This window comes from Hypanus sabinus, chromosome 3 (assembly GCF_030144855.1).
Source record: "Hypanus sabinus isolate sHypSab1 chromosome 3, sHypSab1.hap1, whole genome shotgun sequence".
Taxonomy (NCBI): domain Eukaryota; kingdom Metazoa; phylum Chordata; class Chondrichthyes; order Myliobatiformes; family Dasyatidae; genus Hypanus; species Hypanus sabinus.
The window spans coordinates 69,679,047-69,706,981 of NC_082708.1; the positions used below are offsets into that span (position 1 = coordinate 69,679,047).

Here is a 27,935-nt window from a genome sequence, read left to right on the forward strand (position 1 = left end):
CCACTCTCTGGGGATAAAAAACTTGCCCCTGACTTAATCCCTATATTTTCCTCCAATCACCTTAAAATTATGCCCTCATATTAGGTATTTCCACCCTGGGAAAAGAGTGCTGGATCTCCACTCGATAAAACTGTAAGACATAGATCCATCAAGCCTACTCCACCATTCATCAAGGATGATCTGTTAATGATTTGCTATCAATGTCTCTTATAATATTATATATCTTTATTAAGTCACGTCCTCCTTCACTCCAAAGAGAAAAGATGGATAGATACTTTATTTATCCCAAAGGAAATTACAGTGTCACAGTAGCATTACAAGTGTACGGATAGACAAATATTAGAAGAGAAGTAAGAAAACTATAAATAAAAGTTACCTTAAAAATGAGATGTACAAGATCTACAAGTCAAAGATTACAAGATCTCAAATTCACACTGATAAACTTGTAGTGCAAGGATGGCCATAATATTATAGAGAAAAGGGTGCACATTCTCCCAGTCCAGATAACAAGTGATGGTAGTATTGCACAGGGTGTCTGCCATGGGAGGGTATGGTAAACAGTCTAACAGGAGACTGTCATCACTTCTCCAGCTATAGGTTGACTAATGGCTGAAGGTAAGAACAACCTCATATAGCACTCTTTGGACCAGTCTTAGTCTATTACTGAAAGTACACCTCTGTTCAGCCAAAGTGGCATGCAGAGGGTGAGAAACATTGTCCTGAATTGCCAGGATATTGTGTAGGATCCTTTGTTCTACCACAGCCGCCAGTGTGTCCAGTTTGACTCCTATATAAGAACCAGCCTTTCTTATCAGTTTATTGAGCCTGTTGGCATCACCCGTGTACCCGTGTTGATGCCATAGTCCCAGTACACCACCACATAGAAAATTGTACTGGTGACAACAGACTGGTAGAACATATGAAAGAGAGGCCTGTACACTCCAAAGGACCTCAGTCTCCTCAGGAAGTAGAGGCAACTCTGGCCCTTCTTTACACAGCCTCTGTATTGATGATGTCCACATAATTCAGAAAAATTAAATGATTTCACTACTTCAACAGGTTAGCAACTGTGAAGAATTTGAACTTATCGACTACCATCTTGAATGCTACATTGAAAATAAAGATTTGGAGGATGCCATCATTGACAGCATAGTATAAAGGGAGTCCATTACACTGGGCAGCAAAGATTATGCTTCCTGAATCCTTTTGGGTATACCTTATGGATTTGGGCTGCTGAACATGAAAATCACCATGAAATTTCCCTATCATGCACCATCGCTTTGAAATCGCCCATGGTTGTTACTCAATTCATAATTTATGTCAATTAAAATGTTGGTCAAAATGTAAGCTGAAAAACTTTCTATTTTGTCAAGGCATGCCTCGGCATTTTAAATAGGATGGATGTTGTATAGCAGGACAGGTTTTAGAAAGACTTTAAGCTTTCATGAAGGATTTTGATATTTGAGACAGATGTTTCTCAGAATAACCGATGCCAAGATTAAGCAAGGTATTTTTGTTGGCCCACAAATCAAGCAGGTTGTCAATGGCAGACAATTCAAAGAACTTCCAGTGGGACCCAAGAAAATTGCATGGAAGGCATTCAAGGATGTTGGTGAAAACTTGCTTGGCAACTATAAAGCACCAAACTACTTGCAGCTGGTTGACAACCTGCTTCAAGCATTCAAAACGATGAAGTGCAACATGTCACTAAAGATTAATTTTCTGCATGCCCATTTAGACTTCTTCCCAGCAAACCTTGGCACTGTCTGCGACGAACATGGTGAAAGGTTCCATCAGGACAATTGTGGTCATGGAGAAATTGTATCAGGGCAACTGGAATCCATCAATCCTGGCTGATTATTGTTGGACACTTAAGTGAGAAGCCTCAAACACTGAGTATGAATAAATATCATCAACAAAGCATTTTTAGTTTAGTTGAACATCAGCACCATTATGCAATTGAAACCTTTTTACTAGATGCGTTTGTTAGCCCCTCGCTAACAGCCACTGGACTCAGCGGTGGGAAAGCTAGCTTTCTCAAATTCCATATCTAGGGTTGGCATGATTTGGGTCCCACCAAAACCAGGAAGTTGAGATGTCTCAACTACCCAAACCCTAATCTGTGTGGCGTGTAAATACTGCCCCCACGCAATTAGCTGTTGGCAAGAAATAGCAGATCGTACACTGTAAACAATTATAAAGAAAGTATATTTTCAAATTTCAACTTTATCGATCAGTTAGTAGGGAAAAATTTTTAGTGTTCCATTACAGTTAATCCAGTCCAAATGTGCACATAAGTTGGAGCTGATCTTGAAGTTCACACACTGGACCCACAGTCTGCATGAAAGCACACACCACCTACGGAATATCGCTCAGAATCCATCTCGAACAAACGGGCTCCCCGATGGGAGTACTGGTCCTTGCTCCTTGAAGCCATTCATCTGCACAAAGTACCTTGTGCAACAGGGACGGCATCCTCAGCCATCTTCCCTCCTGTCCCTCCCAGCTCCTGGCAAAATTCCTCCATTCACACCAGTGTCCATCACAAAAACTTCTCTGCACAGTGTTCTTTAGAACCTTCTCCCAATTCCACCATCCTGATTGGTTAACACAACAGTCTCAAGTTGAACAACATAGCTCAAACCCTAACATGCTAAACGCAGAACAGACTTCTCTTATAGAACTGCCAAACTGAAATACCACAGCATAGCAGTAACAATCTTAACCAGGGTGTTACACAATTCAACGCATTGTATTCAAAAAATTTTAATTTCTTTTTTCTTGATACAAGTATTTGTGTTCAGTCAAAATCAAAACAAATTTATGAGGAAGTAACACTTTCAAAAAAATATTGTCAGTGTTATCTGCACTGATTTTATTTATTTACAGGTAAAAGAATGTGATATGGGTGAATTCCTCCATCAATATTAGCGACATGTTCATCACAACTTTGTGGGCCGAAGGGCCTGTATTGTGCTATAGTTTCCTATGGTTCTAATATGAATCAAGACAAAGTTTTATACCACCCTAATAGTATTGTTAGTGTTATAATTTATTCTGTATTTCATTTAAATACATAATTTGTTACTCAGTTCGTCTTCTTTATACCTTTTTAACTAATTCCATGAAACTTTGGCTAATTGGGGCAGCAGCTTAAATTGGAGCAAAATGTACTGGCCTCAATGTGTCTCATTTAATCAGAATCCACTGTACTGCTGTTTCAAGTATTGTGTCAGTCCAAAGGTAAATTAATCACTATTGGGAAGTTCCACAATTTGCGTTTGATTATCAAGTTTCAATGAGTCTGAAAGTTATGCTGAAAAGTCTGTGCACAAGGACGCTACTGAGCATCTTTCTGAGCATTCTTGTTAGACATTTTAAAAATTTCCGAAGAGCTAGCTGAGTGTTCTACCTAAGTGTAACTGAAAAAATGTTTTGTCTAATTTTTCACATAACATGATGTATCACTGATTTAAGGTGCTTTTGTTTTTAAATAAATCTTTATTCGTCAAACTTCACCAGTCACAATTTTTAAATATATCTATGGCAGTTTGTGTTTTGGTGACAAATGAATTTGAATGGAGACTTGAGGATAGAGGAAAGTGGAGATTAAGTACAGATTGCTGTAAAGTGGAGACGGGATGTTCAATCCTCCAAAGTTATTGAAATGACTTCCAAAGTTATTAAAGTGAGCTCCTACTAATATCTGGGAATAGAACATAAGCAGATAAGAATATTGTGTAACATTTCAGTTTTTTATTGGCATGTGTTTTGTGCTTTGTCCTCAGCCATCCCAGTTAATGTCTTACCACTAAGCTTCCAGTAATGAATTCTAGGAAGCTTGGTAAGTACATGAAAAGGAAATTAAACTGCAGAATCCATGTTCATATTTCCTTGAGCAATTGATACTAAGATTTTAAGCCTACTTTCACCCAAAATGGTTGTGAGAGTCTAATCTATATTCCCTGGAGGACTGAAGAAGTCAGTAGGTGGGAATCAATTAATTGAAATTTTGGAGTGAGGTATTTTCTGCTCTTGATTTTATATTTTGTCACTTGTCACAAGTGACCAATTATTAATGAATTTGTACTCCTTAATCTAGCCCTGCATATCATCTAAAACTGCCTGAAATAATCACTTTAAAATTTATATGCCATTCTTCAAAATTATTATTCATTTAGATGGTTGTCATATGAGAAGTGTATTAGGTTCCAGATTTTTAACCTTAACCCAGAAGAGTGCTAGGTTTGAGAACTAAGTTTCTCAAGTTTTTGCTAAAGGTTGTAAACTGGATTGGTAATGCTGTCTTGTCGGATCTGAGCTCCCCACATGATAATTTCAAAACTTTACTTACTCCAGGATAGATTTCAAGTGAACTTGAGCAGTTTATGGCACTAACAAGAATACCCGAAAGATTGAAATCAATAGCTATACTGGAAATTAAATTTAGCTTCAAGTTAGTTGCCGTGGTCCTCAGTATGCACTTGAATGATTTTCTTTCTTGATGTGTGTATTGATAAATTTTCAGAAGTTATTTCAGCTTTATTGTTAGGTAAACTAGAAGCAATTTTATTTTCCTTCAGGCTCTGTTGTACATAACTTGAATATTATTGAATGAACACAATTGAACACCATTGATGAAAATATACATTGTTCACATTTTGAAAGTTACATGAATAGACAGGCCTTTATGGCATTATCTCACCAGAATAGTGCCTTTCATTAGATAATACTTTTATTGACACTGAGAAGTATTATCTACCATGTTCAAAATTTAATTATTTTAATGTTTCTATATATACATGTTTAGGGGGAAATCCTAAGGGGAAGTTTGCTCTTGGTTTGGTTCAGAATGAGTGGAAGGTCTATGTGAAAAGGCCATTAGATCGTGAGGAACAGGATATTTACCAACTGAATATTACAGCCACTGACGGGCTCTTTGTATCAAGAGCAGTGGTAGAAGTCAGAATATTGGACACCAATGATAACGACCCAGTGTGTAACCAGGTGAATGATTTCTTACTCTGCTTCTCAATTTTTGACTTAAAAGAAATCCCTTTTTAGTATTCTGACGTTTAAATGTTTGAACAGTGTGTTGTATCACTATTAAAATCTGTTGCCGTTAAATAATTGCAGGTCACCTACACAGAGAATATAGTGGAAGATATTCCACCAAATAACGTTATTCTAAGGATTGGTGCTCATGATGCTGACATTGGTTCTAATGCAGAAATAAGGTATTCTTTGCATGGAGCTGGATCAGATAAATTTTTCCTTGAACCAGAAAGTGGTAAGTGGTTATGTAACCTTAAAATAGATATTCTCTCTTTAAATAGTGTTGGAAAAAAAATAAGATGACCCACATATGAACCTGACAACAGTTTACTGTATTATCATTTTCCTGAAAGAATGAAGGGGCATCCCCCCAGTGACAGAGATATTCTGACTAAAATACCTCCATTATCTGCCAATCCAGACCTAAGATCACTTAGTTCATAACTACTCACTGAAGCATTGGAGAATAGCTATTTATTTTACAGAGTTATGACAAAGTTAACAAAATCCCAAACATAATTTATAGATGGGGCAATCCTTTGGTTATATGAACCTGGCTATTGAACGTTGCAAAATTTAGAGAAGCATGATAGAAAAAGTACACTTGGACTTGATGTCTCCGACTGAAACGTCGACTGTACTTCCTATAGATGCTGCCTGGCCTGTTACGTTCCACCAGAATTTTGTGTGTGTTGCTAGGATCTGTGAAGTGGTTTTTAATTTTAGTTAAGGTTAGAGAGCAGATTTCACCATAGTAAAACAAAAGCAGCTGCAGGTGAAGAAACTCATTATAAAATAATGATCAGATTAGCATGCCCCATGTTAATCTGTATAAGGCCATCGTTGTGCTTACACAATATATTAATACAAGAGAAAAATTACAAAATTGAAAAGCGTTTAGCATAGTTTTTCAGAAGATGCTGTGTATATATTCTTTCTACAATTAGAAACTTTCACACAGTATTAACGTGATTTTTAATCATCATATATGTGTAGTGTAACATGCCTGCAAAGTGTAATATCATTGTTCTGGGGTATAAAGTTCACCAGCTGATAGAATTAAGGAGAGCTGCTGGCCTAGCTGCAGTGTGAAAGTCAGCCCCTTCATTGCTTTTTAAAAATCTGTTTATTTATTTGTTTTACTTGTTTGCTTACTTACTTATTGAGGTACAGCACAGAACAGGCCCTTCTGCCCTTCAAGCCACATCACCCAGCAACCCCCAGTTTAACCTCATCACAGGCCATTTTCCAAAGACCAATTAACCTACTAACCAGTACACCTTTGGACTGTGGGAGGAAACCGGAGCTCCTGGGGAAATCCCACACATTCCACGGGGAGGACATGCAGGCTCCTAGTTGTGTTTGATTCTGAATTCTGAGCTCTCACGGCCCGAGCTGTTTTAGCCTCCTGTTAACTGCCATGGTGCACTTCCAAACACATTGCAACATGGAAATGGCTGAAAAGAGTTGTATAGCAGTGGACAGTGAAAAGGCCACTAGGATGGTCTGGAGGAGGGAGTTCAAGTTCAGATCTGAGGTTTGATTACTACTCATGGGGCCTCTGCCTTGAGGCATACCCATGGCAGGTAGATCTGATGATTGATAAGACCTCTAAAGTCCTAAAATGGGACTATCACAGACGGCAAGCCTGATGAGCAGTCAAGATCAACTGTTTCATCCCATTGTTTGTGATAACAGTACACACCGCAGCATGCTAGTTTTTATTTGGTTCTGTCAAAAAAAAGTATAATTTTCTCTTCAGAATCATTCTGTACAACTTCATCGTCTTGAACAATTTAGGATTACTTGCTGCTCAATGTACGTTATTCATTGTGCACCTTTTATTGTCTTATAGGTGAACTAAAAACATTATCAGCTTTAGACCGTGAGGAAACTCAAGTATATAATTTGATTGCCAGAGCATCAGACGGAGGTGGGCGTTACTGCCAGTCAGGAGTAGTTCTGACTTTGGAGGATGTGAATGATAATCCACCTGTGTTTTCTTCTGAACATTATACTGAATCTGTATATGAGAACACAGCAGTTAAAGCTCTGCTGACAAAAGTCGAAGCAATGGATCCAGATATAGGTACGTCACTGTAGTTTTGAAAATTTGCTGTGGCACTTTATAAAACGGGAAGCAATAATGGAAATTCACAGGGACGCAAAAGACTGTGGATGCTGGAAATCTGGAGCAAAACACAAAAGAGTTGGAAGAACTCAGTGGGTCAGGCAGCACCTATGGAGGGAAATCTACAGTCAACGCTTAACTTCGAGATCCTCATCAGGACTGTCCATCATCCTCCATAGATGCTTTTTAAGTTTCTCCAGCTCTCTTGTGTGCTGATGGAAATTTGCTGGCTTTATTTTAGTTGAGATAAAAAAAAACCTAGCCACTTCGTAACTTTGACTTAGAAACAAGTATATAGTATGTTTGATAGCATTCTAAGTTTGTATTGAAATTAGTAATGTTTACTTATGATCATCTTTATATATCAAAAATTGAAAGGGAATTGAAAAAATAGCCAATGACACTTTCTTATAGTACAATTTCTTCATTGGTGATGTGCAATGGGTGGTACATTGCTTGCATCTCATCTCTTCTTATATATTTTGGTATTAGAAAAAGCACATGTTCCTTTGGTTTCATAATAATATATCACCTACTCAGCCCTACTTTCACCCATCAGGTCATAGACATTCTCCCCTACCTCACTGTGGTCTCCAAAGGGTATTCTAATGAGAGAACATTCATATTGGTTATACCAGTGCTCCTCATGGCTGACCCCGTACCCCCCTTGGGCAATATCAGCTTAGAAAGAATGCTGCTCAACACATGCTATGTCATGCTAAATGACATCATACTCAATCCATTCAGCAACGCACATGCCAAGTTTGGATTTAGTTGTGTTTTAATTTTCTCTCGATAGCTGTACAACCATTTCTGCTGTTTACAACTCTGAACTATTCCCTTGATTAACATCTTTTTTCAATCTTTGAGGGAGCAGCCGTGCTTTGATCTGACTTGGGCCTACTCTATGCAATTACGTGCTTCCCCTTGAATAAGTATGTTAAAACCGAAGCCAGAATAAGCATCTAGCCACACAGGCCAAATTCTCTCTCATTGAGGCAGATTTATTGGTCATTTTTAAGTGTAGTTTTGCATCATATTTGCTGTATGTTACTGATAAACTTATTCGGTGCAGTACTGCATCTTTCCTGCATCCCTGATCTTGTCCATTTATACTCGTGCGTCAGGTAGCACTCTTGCACCCGGACCCACTAATACTACACTACACCAAATAAACTCCTTCCGTTGACTTGCATAAAGAACTTCACCAATGATGTGAAAAATAAGGTCAAATACTGGAGCTGCCCACCAGTAAGCATTGATTAACATGCAACTTGATTAAGTCAGTGTTAATTCCTGATGCAAATAATGTACTACCTACATGATTGCACAGCAATAAATTTGATTCAGCAAGACTGCATTGTATGCAATTTATGGTTTGCAGCAGCCAAACATTAGATAATTAATTATTTATTCAGTTTTTTGACTGAAACTTTATGAGGAAGAGGCAATCAAGCCAGTATTTGGCACATCAGAAGACATGGATGTTACATGTTATGGGAGTGTAAATTCAATTAACACTTAATAGTTATCAGTTATTGCATGTGAACTGTTAAATGAGCTTTCAGTGCATGCTAAAATTTATTTATCCACAAACTTACCTGGGCTATAGTCTGTTTTTACTCATCAATGTTATGTGGTTATGTGCAATTCGTTAGGGAGTTTACCCTGATCATTTGGTTTCAACAGAAATCCATTCAACAATGTGCTTCAACTGAAAACAGATCTCCTAGGCTATTTAAATTTTTTGTTCACAATTTAATGTATCATGCTATGTTAAAATTGTTTTAAATTTGATTCTTTTATCAATATCTAATTTTGGATTTGTGTACTTCAAGAAGTATTGCCAGTGTGCCAGTATGAATCGTTTAATCAAAGTACATTTATTATCAAAGTATGTTTGCAGTATTGAACCCTGAGATTTGTCTTCCCCACAGACAGCCATGACAAAAATAAAACCATGGAACCTGTCAATAAAATCATCACCCCCCCCCCCCACCCACATGCAAAAAAGCAACAAATCGTGCAAACAACAGCAAAAATTTTGATCACAGAATACCAAATGCAAAATTAAGAGACCAGGCATATTCAGTTTAGCTCAGTGTTCGTTATCAGCAGGCCTCCCTGATTCAGGGTTGCCCAAAACAGCAGCAAAAAAAACCGAGTGACCGTAACTAGAAATACATCATTACATGTACTACAGAGTCTAATCCACAAACCGCAGACCCAGAACTCTGGCAGCATCCTCCAACAGCATCGAGCAACAGAGAGAGACCATTTGAACACAGGGACCTTTGTTCAGGGACAGCAAGTGAAAGAGAGCACGTCACACACAGACACATTTCCTCAGCAACAACAAGCGAGAGGCTGGTAGATGGCGCTGACCACCTGCTCGCCTCAATGATTTCAATCTTATGCAGTGCTTTAGTTGGCAAGATCAGTGAGAAATGGTGTCAATCATGGGCTCACCGCCCATCTCCAGGCTTCTTGACCTCGAGGCCGCACACCTCATGGAATACCCTTGGAGACATCAAAGCAGCAGATTGTTCAACACACCAGCAAACTGTTGACCACAGGCTCCAACAGCAGCAGAACCACATTTGAAAGGGAAAAAAGACGAAAAAGAAGTGAAAGAAGTAGCTTTGTGAACTGCCTGGAAGATGTTGCTCTTGGTCACGTTATTCGCTGGCATTATCTTCTTCCCTGAAGGTCCTGATTAATATCTGCACCAAATGACCAGCTCGCACAAGAGAATAACCCTACATGAAGCACCCTTGCTGCCACCTGAAAATTAATGTAGCAAACTGAAAATAAGCTGTTCCAAGTTTAGACCAAGGCTGTGATCAACCTGCAGCCAAATAATCCTGACAAAACAAAATATGTATTGGTAGATGCTCTTGAGAATAACATTAGAAACATCTGATAATTGAGAGTAGTGGGATCTGACAGTAGTTATACTGGGTTATATTGCACTTGACATTCGTTGATACTTCACTGATGGCAGGTCTAGCATATGCACATTAAAGACAAGGCCAGTGTTTGCACTTTGTCCTGATGTGCTGAATGGATCCATCTCAGCTTCCTCCCAAATCATCATTGAGAACAGTTTTCAGCCAATTCAGATGTTGTATCAAGAGCATAATATACACTAAGGCTGTGGGACCAGAAAATGTCGCATGTAATACAAAAGACTTGGATTCCAGAACCAAGTGTGCCTGACCTCAGACTGATGCATTGCAATTACAGCACTGGTATTTCCCAGTGATGTGGAAAATTACCCAGATACACACTTATCCGCTAAAGTCAAGGGCAATGAAATCCAGTTAATTACTGTCAAATCCCTCTCAATTATCAGCTGTTCCCAATATTATTCTCAGGAGATCTACCAATACTATTTTTTTTTTGCCATGATCATTTGGCTACAAGTTTCATCACAGTCTTGGCCCAAATGTGAACCAAATGGCTAATTTCCAAATGTGTGGAGAGAGTGACAGCCCTCAATCCCTGGACAATACTTGGCCAGTTATGACATCAAGAAGCATTACATTGTACAGACCCAGCAAGCTTCCTCTATGAAATTACCTGCAGCAGCAGAACCTGAGCATCCTTGCCCTACAGAGTTAGAATCAAGTTTAATATCACCGGCATAGGCCATGAAATCTGTTAACTTTGCAGCAGCAGAACCTGAGCATCCTTGCCCTACAGAGTTAGAATCAAGTTTAATATCACCGGCATAGGCCATGAAATCTGTTAACTTTGCAGCAGCAGAACCTGAGCATCCTTGCCCTACAGAGTTAGAATCAAGTTTAATATCACCGGCATAGGTCATGAAATCTGTTAACTTTGCAGCAGCAGTACAATGCAATACATGATAATAGGAAAGAAACTAAATTACCGTAAATATATATATACTGTATATAAATTTAAATAAATAGTGCAAAAATAGAAATAAAACAAGTAGTGAGGGAATGTTCAGGGGTTCAGTGTCCATTCAGAAATCAGATGGCAAAGGGGAAGAAGCTGTTCCTGAATCACTGAGTGTGTGCCTTCAGGCTTCTGCACTTCCTTCCTGACAGTAGCAATGAGAAGAGGATGTGTTCTAGGCGATGGGCGCCGCCTTTTCGAGGCATTGCGTCTTGAAGATGTCCTGGATACTATGGAGGCTGGTGCACATGATGGAGCCAAGCTTACAACTTTCTGCAGCTTACTTCAATCTTGTGCAGTAGCCCCACCCCATTCCAGATGGTGTTGTAGCCAGTTAGAATGCTCTCCACAGTACACTCTGTAGAAATTTGGGAGTGTTTTAGATCACAAACTCCTAATGAAATACAGCTGCTGTTGTACCTTCTTTGTAGCTGCATCAAGAGGTTGGGGAATGGGCACCAGTCCTTTCTCCTGTCCTGGATTTTGACCACTCGTACTTCACATTGTGTGAAATTCTAAACTATTGAGAACACAGGAAATAAAAGTAGAAGTAGCCTGCTCCACCATTTAGACAGATCATAGCTCATTGTTCACCTTGACAGTACTTTACTGTGCAAACTCCATATCCCTTGATAAAGCTATGTGTAAGGTTAATCATGCAGTGAAGGGTTGCCAGTTTCATTACTGTCTTTTTATTTCTCTGATGCTGCTTGTCCAGGAGAAGGTCCTTAGGCTTCTGAAAGATGCATGGAGTAGAATATGTTGAATAAGGCAAAATGGTAAACAAAGATTTACAAAGCATAAAGCAAAAGGGATGAATGGGAAACAGCTTGCAAAACAGATGATCAGGAATGATCATTTTCTATTTTATTTCTTTCTCCACATTATCACAGGGTTTGTGTCAACTGCTTACATAATCGTAGCTGGGTTTATTGAAACCGTGCTTGTTCAGTCTGCTGATCATATTATCTGCAGGAGAAGGTGAAATGGGCTGCAAATTATTGTGCAATGTTATCTGTGTAATGTGGGTGCCATGGTTTAATGTTGAGTATTGTATAATAGATGTCGGTTTGAGGTTTGATGTGGCGGTCATGGTGCAGTTCCAAGTGAAAAATAAAAAAAGATTGTGGCAAGATGTCTCACTGGCCTTGGCCACTTACATAAGGTCATTAAGCTTATGGTCACTAATGAAGCTTGGATTTGACTCTTGGCAATCATCTCAGTCATTAGAATCAGAATCAGGTTTATTATCACCAGCATGTGTTGTGAAATTTGTTAACTTTGTTACCTCATACTGTGCCAGTTTAGTGCCTTTCTCCCACCGTAGGCAAATGTTTTCCTTTTTGCTTTTTTAACTCACCCACCAGTGCCTCCTAAAGGACATCTGGAAATTAAGGTGTTTGTCCCAGCTTCATCTAGGTTCAACCAGCTGGTGAATGGCTTCCACCACCATTTCCAGCACTCCTTAATCATCCACTTCCTCATTCCTGTCATTCCATGGTCACTGTGTATACACTCAGCCCCTCTTTAGTGGATGGGCTCTAGCTTACAGAGGTAAGGAAGTTGATTTTGTCCATTAATCAGAAAACAATCAGAAACTGTACCTCCACGCTATTATAATAAATGTCATCAAAACCACCATAAGACTGATATGCAAACATGATCACTGAAAGTGAAGAGAAAGTAAGCTCGCTCTGTCATTCGTAGGAGTGGACATACATGCATATATCAGACTTTTGAATTTAATTTTATTATGGCAATCACCTGCCTATGAATCAGGTGATTGTAACCCAGGGACAGTCTGTATTACTCTTACCTCTTCTCACCTGCCTATCACCTTCCCCTGGGTCATCTCCTCCTTCCCTTCCTCCTTGTCCACTCTCCTCTCTGGCCCTTTACCTTTCCTACTCACGTGGCTTCATCTATCACCTTCTAGCTCTCCTCCTTCCCTTCAATGCACCTTTTCATACTGACATCTTCTTTCCTTTCCAGTCCTGAAAAAGTGTCTTGGCCTTAAACATTTCCATAGATGCAGCCCAACCTGCTGAGTTCCTCCAGCATTTTGTGTGTGTTGCTTGGATTTCCAGCATCTGCAGATTTTCTCTTGTTTGTGCCAGTACACACAGTGGCCACTTTATTGCGTAGCTCCTGTGCTAAATACAGTGGCCACTGAATGCATGATTGTGGTCTTCTGCTGCTGTAGCCCATCTGCTTAAAAGTTCAACATGTTGAGATGCTCTTCTTCACACCGCTGTTATAATACATGGTTATTTGTGTTATTATGTACTTTCCTGACAGATCGAACCAAAGTCGCTTAGATTACGTTTCAAAGTTTCAAAGGTTCATTTATTATCAAAATGTACAACTCTGAAATTCTTCTTCTCCAGAAAGCCACAAAACTAAGAAAAAAATACAGCAGGGTATCATCAAACCCCAAATACCCCCTCCCATTTCTTCTCCATTCTGATGTTTGATCTGAACAACAACTGAACCTCTTGACCATGACTGCGTGCTTCTAGGCATTGGATCGCTGCCATATGATTGGCTGATTAGATATTTGTTTTAATGAGCAGACGTACCTAAAAAGGGGGTGGCTGAGTGTAAATGATGTAGTGTAGTAACTTACCTAGGTTGCTTCAACATCATCTCCCTAAGCTACAAACCACCACCAGCTGAAAGAACTGGGATAACAGGTGAACAGTGATATCATTACTTCTAAATCCCAGCCTAAGCTGTAGAGTTTCTCAACTTGGACAATGTACGTATCACCATTCCTTCATAATCGCTGGAACAAAATTCTTAACCGATAAAATGGTTTAAATTCCTTTATCAATTGGTCTTCAGTGGCTGTTAAAGTGATTTCCTGAAGAGCAGCAATTGAACGCGAGCTTCCTGGCACAATTATCGTCTTGGCAAAGGACAATGATTAAAAAGGACTAATCTGGAAATTTTAAACTTTAAGAATGAATACATGAGATTTTAGTATAAGCAATTACATATGCAATACAAGACCTCTGGAGCATTTTTTTTTATCTTGAAACTTACAATTTTGTGTGAAACGTTTGAGGCAGTCTTATCAATATTATGGCTGTGGAAAAGAATGGCACCTCATGGCTTATCTTTCCCATGGTACTGACCAGCCTCTCAGGCTGTCAGCTGCAGTGAGGGGAACCAGTGATAAAAGCTTGCAAGCCAGAAGCCTTAGGAGACCATCGGCAATGGTTGTGGTCATGGGGCAGGCTGCAGAACGGGACTTCAGTAATCAGCAGAAGGGTTGCTGTAGTGCAGTGGCCAGAGAGGCTTAAAAGCAAACTAGGGAGCTTAGAGTTCCTTGCTCCAAAACAATTGCATTCTGGAGCCTTCAGTCCATCTCTTCTGTTAGCCATTAGTTTCCTGAACCAGTGGAATCAAATTTAAATCTGGTCCCCAACCACAAAGAGGGAGGCTAATCTAATTATTTTAGTTTCCTGCTTCTCCACAACAGGATTGATGCACAGCTCAGGGTGCTCCACTGTAAAAATGTAGAGTCTTACGGCATGGAAACTGACCACTGAGTCTGTGCCAACCACAAAACACCCATGTGACCAATCCTATACGGAATCCCATTCTTCGCTTACATCAATTCTCCACAGAGTTTATCATTCACCTACTCAGCAGGAACAATTGACAGGGTACCAGTTGACCTCCGGAGCATACTTTGGGATGCGGGAGGGAACTGAAGCAACTACTGGAAACGGGGTCAGAAGGAGAATATACAAACTCCATACGGAAGTCCCAAAGCTCAGAACTGACCCAGAGATATTGGAGCTGAGAGGTAGCAGTTGTGGTTGTGAAACTGCAGCCACAAGCAAGTATCCTTGGGGTGATTTCCTTTTGTTTTTAGCAGAATTTAATCCTTCATTGTGAAGCAGTTCCTATTGAGGCATTGAAGTGGCTTTTCTGTTACCAATACTATTTTCAGCTAGTTAATCTCTCATAATGATTGATATTGAGTAACATTTTCTCCTTTCCAAACAGAAATAAAGAAAACAATTTTTATGCTGCCTCTATTTATAGCATAACTTTCAGATCCAACTTTTACACAGATTCAAGTATACTGTGAAATAATTCACTCTTAGTTACCAGTACATTTTTCTAAAAAAAACAACTAATATAGCACCTAATCTGTCCCAGGACTGAAGTTTGATGAAATTACTTCACATTTGGTATCAATGGTAGATGAACTTTGTACTACATTGACCCCCAAGTCATTAGATTAATAGTACAATAGATTGAAGGCAGCAAGGCAAACTTTCAATTTTAATAATATGCATAATTGCATACATTTGCAATGTAAACCAGCAGATTCTGAACTGTGATTTAGCTGATCTCAGCTCAAAAGAATTATGGGGTTATTACAGTTAACTTCATCCTCCTTTTCAAAATTACTGATGTGAAAAATTAGGTGGGCTACTGGTCTGATCACTATTCAAATGATACCATCTGAAATGAAAGTGTGTTTGGCTGCATGTTGAAGTTCAAATTTTAATTATCATTCAACCATACATGAATACAGCTGAACGAAACGATGTTCCTCTAGGGACAAAACATACACAGCACAAGGCACATACAGCACATCAAGATAGCAAGCAAACATACAAATCCCAAAATTCTGCAGACAAACACATGCACGCAGTCCAGCTTGTCATTCCACTGATTGAACACTGGGGGGGATTACCGTGGGAGAGGCCAGCCCCAACTGAGCGTGAATGCCTCGCTATACCACCTCCAGCGTCTCCTCTGCTGGACTACAACCGCAGACAATGGACGTTATTTACTCGGGTTTCCAGAATGCCTTCGATAGGGTGCCGCATAAAATACTTATCCATAGGATAAGGATGCAGAGTTGAGGGGGTGGATGATGTATTAGCATAGACAGAGGATTGGTTAACTAACAGAAAGTAGTGAGTTGTGATACATGGGTGTTGCTGTGGTTGGCAATCTGGTGAGAGCTGTGCCACAGGGGTTGGTGCTGAGCCCGCATCTATTCATGATATACATTAACAATCTGGAAGAGGGGACCAAGTGTAGTGTATCCAAGTTTGCTGACAATACTAAATTAAGTGGAAAAGCAAATTATGCAGAAGATACTAAGAGCCTGCAGATAGATCTAGATAGGCTAAGTGAGTGGGCAGTGGTCTGGCAGATGGAGTACAATGTTGGTAAATGCGAGGTCATCTGCTTTGGAAGGGAAAATGAAGAAAAAACAGATTATCGTTTAAATAGGAAAAAACTGCAGCATGCTGTGCAGAGGAACTTGGGAGTGCTTGTGCATGAATCACAAGAGGTTGGTTTGCAGGTGTAGCAGGCTATCAAGTAGGCAAATGGAATGTTGGCCTTCATTGCTCGAGGGATTGAAGTTAAGAGAAGGGAGGTTATGCTGCAACTGTACAGGGTACTGGTGAGCCACACCTGGAGTACTGTGTGCAGTTCTGATCTCCATACTTGAGGAAGGATATACTGGCTTTGGAGGTGGTGCAGAGGTGGTTCACCAGGTTGATTCCAGAGATAAGGGGATTATACTATGAGGAGAGATTGAGTTGCATGGGACTGTACTCGATAGAATTCAGAAGCATGAGAGGAGATCTGATAGAAGTATATAAAATTATGAAAGGGATGGATAAGATAGAGGCAGGAAAGTTGTTTCTGCTGGTAGGTGAGACTAGAACTAGGGGACATAGCTTTGGGGGAGTAGATTTAGGACAGAACTGCTTTTCCCAGAGAGTGGTGAATCTGTGGAATGCTCTACCCAAAGAAGTTGTGGAGGCTACCTCAGTAACATATGTTTAAGACAAGGTCGGATAGATTTTTGAATAGTAGGGGAATTAAGGGATATGGGGAAAAGACAAGTAGGTGGAGATAAGTCCATGGCCAGATCAGCCATGATCTTATTGAATGACATGACGGAACAGGCTCGAAGTGCCAGTTGGCCTCCTCCAGCTACTGTTTCTTGTGTTCTTACAAGCCCATGCTTGAAGCCGAGACCTCACTATAACCGAGGCTACTTAATCCCCACTGTCTGTTGTGCCAAATAGCAAGGGAAATGGTCCTGCAGCATCTTACATTATCAATGTCCAACAAGATCTTGTGATTGCAAGAGAAGCATCCAGGACAATCACCCACCATTACACTACAGGCTGTTTTCATGCATGAACTCCGATGCTTTCCTGTAGCAGGCAGCAACATGGTCCACACCAAGAGCAGCTCCTTCACCCATAGGCAGCTTGCTAATGGGATAGACCTTCAGTACCCGAAATAATTAAAGACCAGAATGTTCTTGCGATCGTAAAAAAGACAAAACTGCCTCTGGCTGGCCTCTGACAAGCCACTGTGTCCAAGCACACCAAGTAAGATGTAAAATATAGTCTGACATTGCCCATGCTGAGTGTTTGCTGTCTGTGAGAATATGTGAAGGACAAGTGTATAAGTAAAATAGAGAACTATACAGAACATCATTATGGCCATGCTGTCAAGATGCTGAATCCCCTTCCTTTTTCTTCTCTTTGCTCGTCCATTTCTGCCTTTCTTGTCAGTGAATGGTCTGTGTTTAACTGTGCTTCTGTTCATCCAGGGATTGTTAACCCCTGCTAGAGGTTACAGAACCAAAATAAAGTACAGGATAAATGCAGATTTCTGTTGTCTCATCTTCTCTGCCTCACTTTGTATTCAATTTCTTTGACTTGATGTGTCCCTCCTTTGACCAGTAGTCAATATTAGTCCTCCGTCTTCCATCCTCAATTTAGAGATATGCTTCAATTCATTTCTTCCATGATATTTCTTGCAACCCCTGTATAACTTCCGTGCAGACACTTAATTTCAACTGCACATACATATAATTTGATTTGTAGTCAACAAGAGCTTGAGGGCAATTACCTGGCAGTGATTCAGAGAAGCCAGGAAAAAGTGTTGACAGCTGAATCTGTAAGGAGCTGTCTGGGTGATTACTCCTCATCAATAATGCAGGAAAGGTCAAATCCCAAAAGCCTGCATTTGCAGCTGACCTACAAAATATTCCGTACTTACCTAGTGCAAATTGCCCGAGGCCAGCTTGCTACACATACTTGGCTCCATTTTCACTGGTGAGTCCCTGTATGCTTGCAGTTCCTCGGTGTAATTCCAAGGCCAGGACAAACCCTGCTTGAGAAATGGTGAAGAAGCTTTGACAGCTGGCCTGAACTATAAATTTTGATTGGTTCTAATGCTCGAAACCATGTATAGGAATTCAAAACAATTGTAAATTCTCATTCATCTTTAATAACTTAGAAAAAAAACAAATCTTAAATGCACTTCTTAAAATAATTTGAGGAAGCTAATTCAATATATGTAAATTAGTTAAAATTAACCTTTGTTTCTGCACTTTCTCCTCTTCATTGAAGTGACTAGAGATACTGTGTTTACTCCTGGTGCAGGTTGTTAGGGTCAGTTCCAAAGTGTAGGTGAGGGGAATTGCTGCAGCTTTGTGCTTCGGTGCTGAACTTCATCAGGAGTCCTATACAAAAGCACTGCCAGCAAAGTTGTGATAGACAGTGATGGGGACGTTTGGGAGTGGCTTTAACAAAGGCAGGAGTTCCAAAATTAATGGAAGTTATATGGGGAGCAGCCTGCAGTTAAGCACAGGACTGCAGGCATTTCCCTGTGTAATCTAAGCCAATATCTTTTATGTTGTTTCATTGTTTTATGTACAACAGTCTAGATTTTAAATAGTTGCATTTCGCTAGTGATTGGTGTCAAGTGAAAAACGCACACTCCAATGTCAGATGTACTTTAGAAGTGGCTGATTTATAGAGGTTAAATTATGTTTAACTATTTTGGATTTTAAGTTATTAAGAAATATAAGACATTATTAATTCACCATCCATGTAGTTTCTGCTGAAGGGTCTCAGCCTGAAAAAATCAGTTCTTTATTCCTCTCCATAGAATGGTGCCTGACCTACTGAGCTGTGCCAGCATTTTTTTAATGTTGCTCTGAATTTCCAGCATTTGCAGAGTCTCTTCTATTAATAGTTTCTTAGTACTTTTTAGGTTTTCATCTCTACATGGTTTCTTTGATAGTACCTTAATAAACCCCCATTACATCTCCAACCATTTCTGTGCACCCATGCAGGTTTTCGAATACTGTATGTGATTGTCTGTCTCAATCTGACTTCATAGTCTCTCGACACCAGCTTCTACCTTTCATTCGAATAGAAAAGAATTACTCATTTAATATATCTCTGCAAAATCTTGATCCTTTCTGTACAGTACGGTTTTCAACCAAATCCAGAATAAGAACAATGATAAATAAAAGATGAAACAAATCAGAATCAATGACAAACTGTATATCTTTACATGCACATGACATAGATAAAAGGCATCCATGTATTACCCAGTTGATTTTCATTTTAATGCATTCTATAAAACTGGGAATCTTCAACATAGATTTGTTCCTAAACCAGAAATTAGCTGAGCCTATTTTTATGTAAGTAATTACAGAAAAATGAAGTTCATCTTGCATGCCCTCAGTACATCATATTTAGTACTCAAGCTTTCCCCTAAAAGCATTTAAACATACTAAAGTTTCACGTTAACTGCTGAAGCAGCAACCAGCAGATGCTGGAAAATGGTGAAAACAGGAAATGCTCTTCGAGTCAGACAGTGTCTATGGCAATAGGGTTATGATGAAATTTCAACAGCCTGAAACTGTTGCTGTCTCCACATAGGCTGCCTAATCTGCTGGCTGTTTCCAGCATACCTTAACGGAATTTTTTTAATGGGCGGATTAGATGTATCCTTTTAATTTTGTTCTACTTCAATAATTTTGAAAGTGATTTGCTTCCACCACATTTCTACGGAATGAAGATATAGAGTTGTTACGTACCCTGTAACTGGGTCACTTACCAGCAAAGATAGAGAGGTCCGTTGAAGTCTGATGGTACTACTTTAACAATATTTATTGGTAAAAATACAAAAAATAATATCAATGCAAACATACAGATACTATACGTCTAAAAGTGCGGGTGTAATAATAATCAATAAGAAATAGCTCTATCGTTGTCTAGGGGATAATGTATTGTCCGATGGAAATATAAAAGTCACTCAAGTTCATTCGGGCGGCAGCTTTTGGTTGGAGAGAGAGACGGATTTTTAGAACTTGCCTGTTTTTCCTTTTTATGATGTCAATCCTTTGAAATGTCATTGGTGGTGGATTCTCCTTTTAGCTAAAGCCGTTCTTCCGTGGTAAGGCCCACCAATTCCGAGGCAAATGGAAAAGGACGCACGGGGGCCCCCCACCGGCTGTCACTATTAAACGCTGTCACAGGATTTCTAGCATTTCTCCTGGTGCGTCTGAAGGGGTTGTTCCCCAGACCCTCTTTTATCCTTACTCACGGGGTCTCAGATGTCAATCAGGTTGGGATGATGCAATCCCTCAACCAGCCCCCTCTGTTAATTCCCTGAGGGCTTCAATGAATAGTACAGTACTCAATACACAATTCTGTCTCCAAGAGACAATGGCCGTTATCCGTGGCTTTGTCTTTCAGAGGCCCAGGACACATTCCAAACCTTGAGGATACTGAGTATCTCTCTCTCATTTCCTGGGTCCCAGACCCGAATTAATAGCGATCTTGCGATTCTCACAAAGGAGGGGGCTACTTTGTACCCTTCGGCCCCTCAGAGTTGTGGCACGTTCGTAACAGAGTGTTGACAGAACGAAGTCTTGGTTCAGTAGCCAGGATGATTGGGAGCTATTTTCTGCTGCACAAACTTAGCATAAACATATACAATACTCAAAATCAAATCGTATGTACGCTTTAAATAAGTGAATGCACAAGCATCTGCGCAACTACACAATCCCCACCCTTGCAGCCTTGCTCCCCCCCATTGTCATTAAGTCATCCTTGTCCCTTCCATTGTCATTAAGTCATCCTTGTCCCTTCCATTGTCATTAAGTCATCCTTGTCCCTCAGACTCCTCTCCTACCACCTTTGTTTCTCTTTCCATCCACTCACTTTCCCCCCTTTCTGCCCTTGCAAAATGACGCTTTTACATGCCTTCCAAGGTTTGTTGATGATTGAGGGTAGCCAGATCAGATAATAATTATCTGCATTTAAATTGCCATGCATTTTGTAGATAGGACACTGTTGACAAAATTTCGCATTGTTCAGGGAGTCAGATGGGAAAGGTAATTATCATCATACTCAAGGTAATGAATAGCCTATTCCTTATGTTCTGGTACATCAAGCATGATTGGCTTTTCCTGGTTTGTTAAGTATACTGAAGAACTTTAGATATATACTAATACAATATTTTGTACTTGAAAGGGTGGCATTCTATAAAGCACAAGAATTTACTCAGATCTAAAAAATCCATTTGCTGTGTCTGTTAATCTGTGCCTAGACTATCTCTTCCCTCTGCAGTACTCTGGATAACTAGGAATAAGGAATTACATAGAACATGCCATACATAAATGATACTTCCATTTCAGAATGAAATAAGTTGTGTTCCACGGAAGCATCCCACCTCCACCGTCCATTTCATCTAACACTATCAGTACAAGCACTTATTCCCATTGCCCTCTCTTTATTTTGTATATTTAATTCTCATGTTTCCTTTTGACAAGGAGGAGGCCATTTTACCTATCAAGCCTGTGGCAGAATGCAGAGCAAACCCTTGAGTTCAATTTTCCTGGAAAATAAATCTCTTCCACACACCTAGTGACACCCCACCTCTTCCTCACATCCAATCATCTCCTCATTGTAGTTTTAAATGCCACCATGCAGCTGGAAAATGTGCACTTTAGTGGATAAATGAGTCTGGAATTTAAAGAAAATAGCTTTGTTTATAATGACATGTAACTACTGGTGCTGAGAGAAACATCTGGTTCACTGAACTGCTTAGGGAAGGAATTTTGCTGAACTCATCCAGTTTGGACTCCAGACCTACCATGGAGACTGACATGCAATTGACATCTAATGTGATCTAGCAGGCTACTCAGTTCATCGAATTGGCAATAAATGTCTGCCCATCCAGCCTAGTAAACACACTGGACATGAACAAATGTGAAAAGGCTTTACCTTTTCAATAAAAATGTTTCTTCTATATTTTTAGTTCCATTAGTGATTATCTTAAATTGATGGCACTTTATTTTGCTGTGGATCAATAACATCCACTCAGTCAAATCCTTTCATAATTATAAAGATTGACATTAAATCAAGATGCAAGATTCAAATTTACTTACCATGTGTACATAAAAACATACAGTGAAATGCATCCTTTGCGATAACGACCAATGCGCCCAAGTGTGTTCTGGGGGCAGCCTGCAAGTGCCTCTACACCTTTTGGCACCAACGTAGCATGCACACAGTGTTGAGCAGAACAACAAAACACAACAGGCAACAAAACAACAGCAAAACCAGACGGACACCCCACGTCTGCATCGCTGGCCTTCAAACGTGAAACAGAGCCTTACACTCCAGCTTGATCTCTAATTACCCCTGCATCCTTGACCCGAAGAACTAACCAGAGCTCCACCTCCACTCTCTGTCCCCAAAACCAACCCTACAAACCTAAAATAAAACTAACTCTGAGCTGCATCCTGAACAGAGACCACCACTCACACCATCTTGGACTGTTCCATTGCTCAACCTTTTCAAGTTTCCCTGTTCATGTATTCCACTGGTTGTACTCCACAAGTAAGTGATTTCTGAGCCTTGCAGCTCTTAATAATGAGAACATAAAAGTCTGTCCACTTAACATAATTTTTGGTGAATCTTGAAGTCTTTAAAAGCTTTCAATTTATGGACATATAGTGCTACTTGCTGAAAGTGAATTTCCAACCTTGCAGGAATGGATAAATAGATTTGAAACTATCCAATGCCTGGAAGACATTTTAAATATACAGTGAGTATTTGGCCGGTAAATATTTTATTTAAGGACTATGTCTTCAAAGTTCTCAACCTGTTGGGTCTGGGCCATGGTTAGTTCATAGAAGTTAAGGTTCAGGTTGATTGAACTGTTGGAACTGATGAGACCTTCTTTAAAAACTGTTGTAGTGCAAACAGAAATACAGTGCCTTGAAAAAATATTCAGCCCCCAATCCTTTATTCATGTCCAGGGATTTTAATCAATTTGACTGAGAATTTTTATTTCTGAATCAAATGATCATTTTTTCCCACAGTAGAGCCCAAAAAACAAGGAAAATTGTAAAGCATGAAAAACTAAAAAATCAAAAACTGAAATGTCAGCAGTTCAAAAGTGTTCATCCCCCTTTGCTCAGTTCTCAGTTGAACCACCTCTCGCAGCTATTACAGCGAGTAATCTTTTTGGATATTTGCTTTGCACAATGTTTTTGAAACAAGACTTGCCCATTTCTCCCCTAAAATTGATCAAGCAATTGCTCAGGTTAGTTGGGGTGCAGTGATAGAGAGTAGTCTTGAGGTCTTGCCAGAGATATTCCATCAGATTAAGATCAGGACTCTGAATGAGCCACTCAGGGACATCAATTTTCTTCATTTGAAGCCACTCCATGGTTGTTCTAGCAGTGTGCTTTGGGCCATTGTCCTGCTGAAACATGAACTTCCTTCCCAGCTTAAGCTTTCTGGTATGGGCTAGCAGGCTTTTTTTAATGCAGGATCTCTCTATTCAGTAGTATTCAACTTCCCATCAACCCTGACCAGATTTCCAGTGCCTGCTGCTGAAAAGCATTGCCATAGCATGATGCTGCCTCCACCGTACTTTACAGTGGGGATGGTGTTCCCTGGCTGATATGCAGTATTAGATTTACAATACACGTACCGCTTAGTGTTGAGGCCAAGACATCAGTCTCATCCAACCACAAGACCTCCTTCTACATCTTTACAATTTCTTTGAAGTGACGCTTTGCAAGGTCTTTGCAGGCAAGGATATGCTTTTTTTTGAAAGTCTGAGCTTTTCTCTTGCCGCTTCTCCATAAATAGCATTTCTATGCAAGACCTTAGGAATTCTGGAGCCATGAACTTCATCTCATGTTGCAGCCACCGACCTCTGCTGCTCACTCAGACTGAAACTGGACTATCAAGACTGAGAGATCAAAGTGTCATTATTGGCTTTTAGAAATGCACCATGCACATTGTATTTCGATATCACAAGTAAACAGAGTATAGAGTGTATTATAATAAATATCATCAAAAGATCAGAGTTTAACAACATTGATTATGAAAGTAACATTGAACTAACCCCTGCTTTTGTGTAATCATTTATTTGAGAATCATGATTTTTTAAAGAAGAATTAAGTTAAATTATCTGAAAAAATGGAGACCCACTCTGGGAAGATGGTATCAGGTGCTAGTGGTTCTCCTTTCTGCTCCCATAATGTATAGGGGCCTTGCAGTAGTCCACAGTGACTAGTAGCAGTTGCTGTCTCTAACGAAAGATATTTGGCTATCCAAATAATGAGTGCTATGCATTACATTAAACCAATGTTACAGGAAAGGCTTGGCAGTAGGAAATCATGGGAAAAAAGCTGTTTTGTAGAGTAAGATGGCACTTAATGGCTACTGTACAAGGCACTTCCCATCGAGCCACAAGATCTCAACTCAGGATAGAACTTATCAGATTTGAATACTCTTAGAACTGAAAGCAATTTAACTTTCTGCAGAACTGTAATTTGATTTTGACCACCCACATGTATAATATGAAACATGTTCATGCAAACAAGTTGAATATTTTTAACACTTGAGTAATTTTTGTTTCAGGCACGTAAGGTAAAGCTAATATTCTTAAATATTTACACGTGTGCCCATGTAAAAACAGGTTCATTTAGGGACTGGAGACAGTAGGGATGGGATGAGTAGTTGGGATCTCAGTGGTTGGAGTATGTGATTGATGAAATGTCAGTGGTCAGCGCAATGGTTGGTGATTGAGGCGGAGTGTTTGTTGGGTTAGTGGATGGTGGGGGATGATGGATAGTCAAGTCTGGTAAGCTCAACCTCTGGTGGGAGGTAGGTTGCCCAGCTGGTTGTTCTGGCGACATTCTGAAGTAGTTCCAGCGACGTGCTGAGAATGTTGGCTTCTGTATTTGTATCTTGTGGACGGTAAGGTGAAAGTAGATGAGGACTCTCTGGCCATTCTCTGTGTGTGCCTAGATTCCTCCAACTTAGAACATCAGAGAGACCTTGGAGTGAAAATTAAATCCTTAATGCAACTTCATGAAGTCCTCAGTAATCAGTTATTGAAATAGCATTGTGTTGTGGTAGAAGTGTGATATTATGCAAATCAGTTCAAGGGAATGGTGCTTTATCAAGTTGCAAGCAGGAATTAGGATAATGATATGATTAAACAATGACTACAAATCTCTGGAATGGCAGTGCAATCTGTTAACCTTGGGTCATGCGGGCACGGGTTAGTTAATTATAACAGAAAAACATAAAGATCTTATGTTTCATTTAATGTTCTGCACTTCTTTGTAAATTGATCAGGGTTTAAAGTTATTACAAATCCAAGTGCAGTGGCTGCTGGAAACCTGAAATAAAAACTGAAAATGCTGGAGGTACAACAGTCCAGCAACATCTATTGAAAGAGAAGCATTTAAGATCTCAGGTTAATGCTGTTTAATGTAATTTGCTCAGTATATTTTATTTAAGTTGAAACAGAATCTCCATTCAATGCCTGCCGGGGGTCCACAGTATTTACATAGTATATAAATGCCTGTTGGAATTAACACCTCTTTTTACATATAGTTTCTATCTCAAAATTGATCCATAAAAGCATGGTTGATAATATTGCCTGCTTTCTCGTGTGTATTTAGAGCTTAATATGATGTAAGACGGCTGTGCATTCTTATGATATGTAGATCACAAATTTTCTAATTCTAACACTGAATAATGCTTCAGTATCTGCAAGTAAAGTGATAAAGTACATATAAAAGTCAGCAAAGCCATTGGAGTAGATACTTCTCTTAAATCAGCTCTATTTTGGCACAGTTTAGTATACCACATTCAAAATGATAGGAAGGGAAGGTTGACAGAACGTTTGTTTTTTTTTTGCACTAAATGAGTACATTGCCTTGAATACAAAATAACATTGTGGATTTGTACATGATGAAAAAAATAAAATCAATTTTCCATAGACGTCAAATTAAATGCTTAACAAAAGTATCATAACAGAGGTTTTCTGTGTTTATTTTTGACCAAGTAGCAAATTCAAATTTGTTCAGTATTTCTTTAAGTAAATAAAGCAACGTTTAATTTGTAACCTAGCAACTCAATTCACTTTATAGTGAGAAATAAAAGCAATTGGGCAAATATATCATGTCTGTAACAAGGAATCACTTACACACACTTAATAATGCAAAATTTATCTATATTGTAATGCATTCTTCTATAAACATGATAGTTTCACAGACAAAGCCAATGGTGTTAAATGAATCCATAGCTGTGTGCTATCTTCATATTGCCTACTTATTCCAAAATCTCAGTACTGTTGATCAGTTGGGATATCAGCACAGATCCAGTGACGTTTCTAGTTTCAGTCAAGACCTGCAGATACTTCAAAAGGTGTGTGTGTGTGTGTGTGTATGGAGAGTGGAGCAGATAAGTGGTCGGGACAGATAGTGGAGGAGGGAGTTGATCCAGGGAACATTGAAGGAAGTGTCAATCTCATTTTTGAATACAGCACTGGAGAATTCATTTAGCTGGCTGTGGTTATCATTGCTAGAATTAAGGTTTTGAGGGCCTGAGACCATGGCTAGAAAAAGTCCAGTGATCTCGCACAAGTGGTGAAGGTCAGTGGAACGTATCTTCAAGAACCATATGTACTAAGATCAGGTATTGGTCATTCATCTGCCAATACTCAGCATTAATTAGACGTGCTGCAAACCCTCTCAAATCAGCAACTGGAAAGCTCAGTCCACAGAACACAGCTCACACAAATTGCCAGCCACATTCACCCTCGGCACCTACAACATACAACAGCAGGCATGACACCCATCCCGGAGTTTTGCAAGATGAGTGACAACCAGATGCAACAGGCACTAACCAAAGGAGGAGTGGTGCAACTAAATGTCCTAACCACAGTGGAAGAAATGCTGGCTGATATTCGGACCAACCGCTGATGAAAGGAATAAAGATTAGCTTTATTTGTCACATGTACATAGAAGCATGCAGTAAAATGCACCGTTTGCATCAAATCCAATCAGCGAGGGTTTTGCTATGTGGCTCACAAATGTTGCCACCCTCCTGGCAGCAACATAGCGTGCCCACAACTCACTAACCCTAAACGTACCTCTTTGGAATGTGGGAGGAAATTGGAGCACCCAGAGGAAACATTTGCAGTCACAGAAAAAACGTAAGAACTCTTTACAAATAGTGGCAGTAAACAACCGTGGGTCTGTAATAGTGTTACACTAGCTGCGATGCTACAGTAGCCAAAGGCAGTTTGAAGCATTGGACAGTGATGGTGTTATTTAATACTTGATACTTCTCCTCACATCCTACCTGCTGAACACTCGGCACTGAGTTTCCAGCTACAGCTGACATAATTTGCATCTCTTATTTAATTGCATTGAGATGCATCTCGTCCGGCAATCCCCCAAATTATTTCGAGCCTAATCACGGGACAATTTTCAATAACCAGGTAACCTATCAACCGATATGTCTGCAGGACCACGAAAGGAAACTGGACACCCGGAGGAAACCCAGGAAGAATGTACAAACTCCTTACAGGCAGCAGCAGGAATTGAACCCACGCCTCCTGTACTGTAAAACGTTGTGCTAACCACTATGCTACTGTGCCCCTCCCCCACCACCTCCCACCTCCTGCAAAAAGGGCAACC

The 27,935-nt window shown here is 39.8% G+C and overlaps 1 protein-coding gene across 1 annotated transcript in view; it reads left to right on the forward strand.

Annotated features, from left to right (window-relative positions):
* fat3a (FAT atypical cadherin 3a) overlaps positions 1-27,935 on the forward strand; it is a 570,475-nt gene that overhangs the window by 449,729 nt on the left and 92,811 nt on the right. The window contains exons 13-15 of the mRNA XM_059964604.1: positions 4,811-5,007; positions 5,137-5,290; positions 6,911-7,144. Of these exons, the coding sequence (XP_059820587.1) occupies positions 4,811-5,007; positions 5,137-5,290; positions 6,911-7,144 (585 nt within the window). The remainder of the gene's footprint in view (positions 1-4,810; positions 5,008-5,136; positions 5,291-6,910; positions 7,145-27,935) is intronic.